Source organism: Amia ocellicauda, chromosome 21 (assembly GCF_036373705.1).
Source record: "Amia ocellicauda isolate fAmiCal2 chromosome 21, fAmiCal2.hap1, whole genome shotgun sequence".
NCBI lineage: Eukaryota > Metazoa > Chordata > Actinopteri > Amiiformes > Amiidae > Amia > Amia ocellicauda.
Window position 1 is genome coordinate 4,844,247 of NC_089870.1, and position 9,308 is coordinate 4,853,554.

Below are 9,308 nucleotides of genomic sequence, written 5' to 3' on the forward strand. Positions count from 1 at the left end.
TACATGATTAATTATTTCCCTATTAAATACCTGTCGGTTGCCATGTGTTCAAACATATTCCTGTGACACATAACACCTCAAGTAGAATGTACTTCCTCTAAAATGATTAAGAAATTAGTAGCAAAATTTATTTTCTTTTAAGATTCTAATGCTGGGCCAGGAAGGTATATTATATTAAAATACTGTTTTATATTACCACTATTTGTGTGTCTGTGTTGCTGATGGCTGAAAGATTTAAGTAAATAATGGGTCAAAATTAGTCTTGGGCACCAGAAAGGGAAACTTGTGTCTTATAAGAAAATAATAAAATATGCCCAACTTATAGGGGGTTAAAGTAGAAGAGGATGCAGGGCTGAAGGCAAAAACAGTTGAAAGACATGCTATCATCATTTAATGGCTTTACAAATTAATGAGTGCCTGGGAGGGTCACCAAAATGTTTTCCCAAAAGGCTACAGTGTTTCACAGAAAGCCCCAGCCTGTTGCTTGTTTATTCTATAACCCTAAAAGACTGACAAAACCAACCACTCTAACACATAATAAGAGTGAGGGTGGGTAACGGAATTATTTACTTGAATTAAGATTACTTCAAAAGAAACCACAACATAAACAAAACTGTTGTCTTTTGTTCTGCTGATGTGCTTGCAAAACATGAGTAATGATTTCGCCTGCCATTCTTATAGTGAGCTCTTTATTTTTAGTCAACAAGCCTGGGGCAATTTCATGAAGTAACTGCCATACTAACCTTTCTGTTAAAACGAAAACAGTTTTCACAACAAGAAGTTAAAAACTACCTTTATAAAAGTACCTGCAGAATGTAGTCCCATATTTATTTTTACTGAGATATGTATGTAATGTATTCAAGTAAAAACAGGTATAAACATAACCTGGGGCTAAATATTTGAATATGGTCCCCTGCCTGCCACAAAAGGAAGATATGTTTTGGTTAATACTGCTGTTTTCCTTATTGAATCATAGCAAAGTGAGGTAATCACTCCAACAAGACCTGATTAAAATACAAAAGTAAATTCTCTATATATTGTTATACCATGCCAAAAACATTCTCAGTGGCCAAATGGTCATGCACTGGCATTGTCAGGGTAAGCACTAAACCAATTGACCTGCTGTCTTCTCTTGGTGTGGCAAACCCTCTTTATGTCTGTTCATAGTGACACACAAATCCAATTTAAGAGCCGTCACTCTCATCTCTGTGGCTCGTTTACTGACCCAGACATTCAACATCCAATATCAGATCTTGGGTACCAGAATCTAATGTTAACATAGATGACAGATTGCTTGTTTTACTGCGGTGGCTTTGATATAGGCCCACATTTTATTCCACAAACAAAGGCTATTTCCCCATAAATCTGCCTCAATCAAATCAAACAACTAAATGTATAACCCCCCACCCCTGAACTGGACAGTGAAAAATCTGACTCTCATAATCACTTAATAGCAGCCTACCAGCAACTGTGCAAAAATCAATTCCTCCAGTTGGAGAGGATCACAGCCAGACAGCAGGGTTTTGTATGTGATCTGGTCCAGGCATTTTGTCCTAATTACATTTCAGCTAAATCACATTTGAGGGTTAACATCGATGGCTTAACAAATCAGGGCAAATGTCTTTATAAATGCTGTGGGAGGCTCATATTGCTAATGGCCTTGATTATTGTCATTCAACCCCCGCACCCCCCCTCCCCCCGACAGATTTTATTTTCCCCAGAGGCACTCTGCCTTCTCTGCATCAAATTATGATTATAATAAGTGAAAAATAATAATTTGCTGCACTTTCTGAACATGTTTGTGAAATCCTGATTAGCCACTTGAACATGAAACAAATTATTTTATTGTGAACAGTAGTAATATATGATAATATGATACAAACATGATAAGTTTGTATTTTTTCAGACAGGGCATTTTATGAAGGTCATACATTTTCTATACATGCATACATACATAGAATATACGTAAAGGTTTTGGACTTCTTTATGAGCCCACACTTTCAAATCATAAGTAATTGTAATAATGGATAGTCCGCCCCCAACTCACCTGGATACCTGGTTACTATTTATATAATCATGTTTCTCATTTTAGAGGAGTAAAGAGCAGAAGGTTACCTGGTGAAAAAGCAATCCTACAAACAACAGGGCACGGAGGTTAGTTCCCTGACTGTTTAGGCTGTTCAATAGAAGAGGCACAGGTTATATGTATCCTCTGTAGGGTGGAATATCATTGCAGTGTAAACCATCCCTTGACTGAATGGAAAATCGGGTGGTGTAGCATTTAAAATAATTCAGCTTTTCATAGGGATTTAATTAATTATACTTAATGATTTTTTAGGAGCCCAGGATCTCTCAAAGACAAGTGACCCTTTATACTGATCATATGTGTTCAATGTGCTTTGTGTTTAATTGAGAATACTAAATATCCTGGCCACAGTATAAAGATACCGGGTGCATTTTACCACAATAATACCACTGTACTAGAATGTGTATGTGTGGGGGGGATGTTGGGGTGGGGTAATTACAGATTTTCCTCTTGTAGCCTCACACATCAAGTGTGAATCTTGCACTGAGAAGGTTGGCATTGAAAACCATGCTGTAAATCTCACTCAAACTGAGAACACTGACTCAGACCTCCGAACACAGAAAGCACCAGCCGACTTTTAGCCTTCAAATCTGTCTGTCAGTAGGTCTGTACAGGCCGTGCATCTGATTCAAGGCATACGGTGTACCCAGAGATAGTGCCAAGAGCGGGAAGCATGAGGCTGAAGATGATGCATTAGTACATTATCATCAATTTCTTCAAGACAACAGACCTGTCTTGATGAGCGTGTACCAGGTGTGTCACATAAATGATAAAATGTGGTTCTCGGTGCTGGGAACGCCGGTGTAATCAATCTTGGATCCCGGGTGACGGTATAAGCTGTAATAGCAAAGTCTGCTGTAAATCACCAGCTTAAGTCCATTACACAATGCTGCTTCATGTCAGCTGTGTATTTGCCACAGTTTACGTTCAGCATTGGGAGTTTTAATGCTACTCGCAGAGCCATTAAAAGGAATGGTTTTTCATTATGTTTTTTTAATGTGGCCCTAATTCTGTCTCTTCTCAGTGTAAACAACTCCTTGGCCCAGAAGACTTTATTAATTATTCAAATTCATCGCCAAGAAACCAACTTTTTTGTTGTTGTTGTTGTTTTAAAAAAGCTGCTATGAAAGTGACAAACTGTTTTGTTTAGAAGGAGGATTATGGTGGAGGAGTATTTTACATAATGTGATGTCTTGCCTTCTCCCATAGTGGATTACATGCCTTGTGATTAACTAGCTTTTGTAAGTATACTTAATTTCAAAATGATAGTTCCCCATTTTGTCCATATGTTACATTTAGATATTGTCAACATGTTAAGTGAAACCTGCTGGTTATTTGATTTATAATATATAATGCATGCTTTACAATTAAAGTGAGTAAATACTTTGCTGCTTGGAGCCCATTTCTGAACCACTTTTAAGAGAGCATTAAATGCATTACAACAACAGCCTTATACCACTATCTGGGGACACTGTACCTGCCTGTAGCATAGTCTGACTAAGATTTAAAAACACTCCTCCTTCTAGGATGGATAGAATCCAGGTAGCAAATCAAGTAAAATCCTTTAAAAAACAAAGAGAGTACTTATCGCTTGGTTGTGTTAAAACGTAGTATGCAATTGAAAGTCTTCATAATAAGCATCTTAAAAACGTTTTCAAACAGCATATTGTGTTAAATATCATGGACACTAACTGCACCACAACATTACCTGCCTAATCCCTTTCCAGTATTGCATTTGTTATATATATTTTTGCTATTTGTGGGGGGAAAGATTGATCTATTTAATCCATGCACACAGTATATTTGTTTACAGACAGGTGTTTATGAAAACTGACGCCTCTTACTGACACTCGCCCAGAGTTATGATTTTAATTTGTGAATGTGTGTATTTGGAAAAGCCACCTGTCGTAGCTTGAGCAGTATAGAAGAATACTGCTTGGATAACCCCAGGGATGTTCATCCTGCAAGATTTCAAGGTAGACAACAGCATGATGGCACATAATCACCGCACACTTTATGCATGTAGGAAGTCAGTGAACTGTGAACAGCAATATCGAATGCATGGTTTCTGAACGAATTAACTAAATATGAAAAGACCAAATTCAATTAACATTCTTCAGTTTTTCATCATGCTTGAATAACGTGTAGAAACAACAAATCTTTAAAATAACAGTGACGACACATCCTGATGATTGTGTAAATGTTTGATACAAATCCTAAAGGTTTTGCTATGCCACTGACCCTGAAGCAATGGTGATTATTTCATGCAGAGACACTCACCTGACGAACATGATGATCCCAACTTTGGCGATGTCCTCCTGGATCACTTTCCAAGACTCTTTGATCAAGTCGATATGCTGATCGTTGAGCTCCGGACCCGTTGCGTCCTCTTCTGTGCCATCTTCTGCGGGCTTAGATGCCAGCCCCAGTCCCGATATTGCGCAGCCCATCCTTTGTTTGCTTTATGCAGAGCACGGCGATCATAAAAGTACTGTTTCTGAAATGACGCTTAATGTGAAATGACAGAAAGATATGATACTGTAGTGCAGCAGACTCCCGCACCGCTTAATCTGTGTGAACTTTTTCTGAGGCTGCACTCATGCGTTAATGGTATCAATGCCTAATAAAACAACATTCAAAACTGTTTCTTAATAGAGACTCATACCCTACATGGTAGAGGCGGAGTGCAAATCCAAAACTATTATTTATCAACCAAGCACCCAGGAATATTGTATTGCTGGAGTAGTATCAGAATCCTAAATAGAAAATTGCGCATATAAAGAAATTCACTTAAATCCAAGATGAGCCAGATGGTTAGCGATGTGTAATTCTTCAACAGATGCACAAATGTCGTGTTCATTCGGGAGATGCAATTGCAAAAAAATCTTCCAAGCACCAAAACATCTAGGTATGCAGGAAGCAACTTTCGTCACAGTTTCATAGGTACAAACCTCTGAATAGCATCGTCACGACGGATCACCGTCTAATGAATTATGAATGTCTACAACTCCGTCCCTCACAGGCGGGCGAGCTGGGATGCAGAGAGCCGAGGTTCATGCTCCGTTCATGATAAAATACAAAAACAAGGCACTGTGCTGTGCGAAGATGACGTTTTAACTGTCTTCAATTTACCCTATTCTTCCATTTAAATTGAAACAAATGCAAATACAGTCTTAAACCAAACGATTTATGGATGCGCATTTCAAGCACATTTCTCCACACGGTGTACATTCAGGTCTCTTACTTTAGTGTAACTGCTTTAAAACTGATGCGCTGTCTCCGTTCCCTTCTCGTCTTCTGATGAGTGCCATGCTCAGAAATGGGGAAGCTGATCTCTCTGGCAATATGATCTGCTAGGTTATTGTACAAAAGAGCCCAGAAACCTGTAAGTGCATGACATGGAAATCTGCCAAACGCATGGTGAGAGTGCTGTGTTTGACACTTTGGGTGTTCACATGTTGGTTTTGGAGTTTGGTGTCAGGTGGTGTCACCCCTCATGAAGTCTATGGAATCCGTGTTTTGAGACAAATTAATTTCTTAAATATGGGATTCATTTCTCAGGCAAAGGGTCTATCTAATGTTCCTACAAATACCTCTCTCGGTTTTAGGCATCTAAAAACATCTGTTAGGCATCTTTTACATATTTATGTATTCTGGTATACAAAATTGTATGTTTTCAGGCTGGATAAACAGTAGCTTGTATGTTAAATTCCTATTAGACATCATCATTTACATTTGAGTTAACCATAAAATATTTGGGCAGGTTATATGGATACTGTTTCGCATAAGACATTTTATTTCAGTACTTTTGTGGTAGTTCAATTTAAATAAAATCGTTTTCATGTTTGATTTTCACTGACAGTTAATGCATTTGGAAATGTCAGAGGATTTCTAAAACATGCCTTAAAATCTAGTAGGTGCTCCAATATTATATCCAATACAGTGAGGGGAAAAAAGTATTTGATCCCCTGCTGATTTTGTACGTTTGCCCACTGACAAAGAAATGATCAGTCTATAATTTTAATGGTAGGTGTATTTTAACAGTGAGAGACAGAATAACAACATAAAAATCCAGAAAAACGCATTTCAAAAAAGTTATAAATTGATTTGCATGTTAATGAGGGAAATAAGTATTTGATCCCCTATCAATCAGCAAGATTTCTGGCTCCCGGGTGTCTTTTATACAGGAAACGAGCAAGATCTCACCTCGTGGAGTTTCAATGATCATGAGAACGGTGAGGAATCAGCCCAGAACTACACGGGAGGATCTTGTTAATGATCTCAAGGCAGCTGGGACCATAGTCACCAAGAAAACAATTGGTAACACACTACGCCGTGAAGGACTGAAATCCTGCAGCGCCCGCAAGGTCCCCCTGCTCAAGAAAGCACATGTACAGGCCCATCTGAAGTTTGCCAATGAACATCTGAATGATTCAGAGGAGAACTGGGTGAAAGTGTTGTGGTCAGATGAGACCAAAATCGAGCTCAACTCACCATGTTTGGAGGAGGAGGAATGCTGCCTATGACCCCAAGTCAACAAAGGAGTGGCTAATGAAGAAGCACATTAAGGTCCTGGAGTGGCCTAGCCAGTCTCCAGACCTTAATCCCATAGAAAATCTGTGGAGGGAGCTGAAGGTTCGAGTTGCCAAATGTCAGCCTCGAAACCTTAATGACTTGGAGAGGATCTGCAAAGAGGAGTGGGACAAAATTCCTCCTGAGATGTGTGCAAACCTGGTGGCCAACTACAAGAAACGTCTGACCTCTGTGATTGCCAACAAGGGTTTTGCCACCAAGTACTAAGTCGAAGGGGTCAAATACTTATTTCCCTCATTAACATGCAAATCAATGTATAACTTTTTTTAAATGCGTTTTTCTGGATTTGTTTGTTGTTATTCTGTCTCTCACTGTTAAAATACACCTACCATTAAAATTATAGACTGATCATTTCTTTGTCAGTGGGCAAATGTACAAAATCAGCAGGGGATCAAATACTTTTTTTCCCTCACTGTATATAATATTATATCTCACTACATGTCGCTGCAATTGTGAGGTAGTGACTGAGATTTTCACAACTTGACTTTTAAGTGTTAATTGCACTTAATTTATGCTGAAGATGCCAGTTGTCCTAAGTATCTGTAATGATTGCTAACAATTCAGAACTTTTACACTGAACTTTGTATAATGTATATTACACTCACCTAAAGGATTATTAGGAACACCATACTAATACTGTGTTTGACCCCCTTTCGCCTTCAGAACTGCCTTAATTCTACGTGGCATTGATTCAACAAGGTGCTGAAAGCATTCTTTAGAAATGTTGGCCCATATTGATAGGATAGCATCTTGCAGTTGATGGAGATTTGTGGGATGCACATCCAGGGCACAAAGCTCCCATTCCACCACATCCCAAAGATGCTCTATTGGGTTGAGATCTGGTGACTGTGGGGGCCAGTTTAGTACAGTGAACTCATTGTCAAGAAACCAATTTGAAATGATTCGACCTTTGTGACATGGTGCATTATCCTGCTGGAAGTAGCCATGGATGGATGGGTACATGGTGGTCATAAAGGGATGGACATGGTCAGAAACAATGCTCAGGTAGGCCGTGGCATTTAAACGATACCCAATTGGCACTAAGGGGCCTAAAGTGTGCCAAGAAAACATCCCCCACACCATTACACCACCACCACCAGCCTGCACAGTGGTAACAAGGCATGATGGATCCATGTTCTCATTCTGTTTACACCAAATTCTGACTCTACCATCTGAATGTCTCAACAGAAATCGAGACTCATCAGACCAGGCAACATTTTTCCAGTCTTCAACTGTCCAATTTTGGTGAGCTTGTGCAAATTGTAGCCTCTTTTTCCTATTTGTAGTGGAGATGAGTGGTACCCGGTGGGGTCTTCTGCTGTTGTAGCCCATCCGCCTCAAGGTTGTACGTGTTGTGGCTTCACAAATGCTTTGCTGCATACCTCGGTTGTAACGAGTGGTTATTTCAGTCAAAGTTGCTCTTCTATCAGCTTGAATCAGTCGGCCCATTCTCGTCTGACCTCTAGCATCAACAAGGCATTTTCGCCCACAGGACTGCCACATACTGGATGCTTTTCCCTTTTCACACCATTCCTTGTAAACCCTAGAAATGGTTGTGCGTGAAAATCCCAGTAACTGAGCAGATTGTGAAATACTCAGACCGGCCCGTCTGGCACCAACAACCATGCCAAGCTCAAAATTGCTTAAATCACCTTTCTTTCCCATTCAGACATTTAGTTTGGAGTTCATGAGATTGTCTTGACCAGGACCACACCCCTAAATGCATTGAAGCAACTGCCATGTGATTGGTTGGTTAGATAATTGCATTAATGAGAAATTGAACAGGTGTTCCTAATAATCCTTTAGGTGAGTGTATATATTTATTATTTAATCCAAAGACATTCAGATAAACTATGGCAGGTCTAAATACATGTGTACAGACATACTTAACACATTATTTAAAATGTAATTCATTGTCAAGGGCACGTCAATACAGATATACACATTATGACCACTGATAGGTGAAGTGAATAACACTGATAATCTCGTTATCATGGCACCTGTCAGTGGGTGGGATACATTAGGCAGCAAGTGAACATTTTGTCCACAAAGTTGATGTGTTAGAAGCAGGACAAAATGGGCAAGCGTAAGGATCTGAGCGACTTTGACAAGGGCCAAATTGTGATGGTTAGACGACTGGGTCAGAGCATCTCCAAAACTGCAGCTCTTGTGGGGTGTTCCCGGTCTGCAGTGGTCCGTACCTATCAAAAGTGGTCCAAGGAAGGAAAAGCAGTGAACCGGCAACAGGGTCATGGGCAGCCAAGGCTCGGACCACACGGGCCAGCCTTCGCTCCCCACGTGCATCGATGCACGTGGGGAGCGAAGGCTGGCCCGTGTGGTCCGATCCAACAGACGAGCTACTGTAGCTCAGATTGCTGAAAAAGTTAATGCTGGTTCTGATAGAAAGGTGTCAGAACACACAGTGCATCGCAGTTTGTTGCGTATGGGGCTGCGTAGCCGCAGACCAGTCAGGGTGCCCATGCTGACCCCTGTCCACTGCTGAAAGCGCCTACAATGGGCATGTGAGCATCAGAACTGGACCACGGAGCAATGGAAGAAGGTGGCCTGGTCTGATGAATCATGAGTTCAAGGTGTTGACTTGGCCTCCAAATTCCCCAGATCTCAATCC

The 9,308-nt window shown here is 40.2% G+C and overlaps 1 protein-coding gene across 1 annotated transcript in view; it reads right to left on the reverse strand.

The window, feature by feature from the left end:
- The window catches only part of xgb (x globin), a 34,256-nt gene extending 28,642 nt beyond the window's left edge, over positions 1-5,614 (reverse strand). The window contains exon 1 of the mRNA XM_066694241.1: positions 4,367-5,614. Coding sequence (XP_066550338.1) covers positions 4,367-4,536 — 170 coding nt within the window. The 5' untranslated portion in view covers positions 4,537-5,614. The remainder of the gene's footprint in view (positions 1-4,366) is intronic.
- Between the last annotated feature and the right edge of the window lie 3,694 nt (positions 5,615-9,308).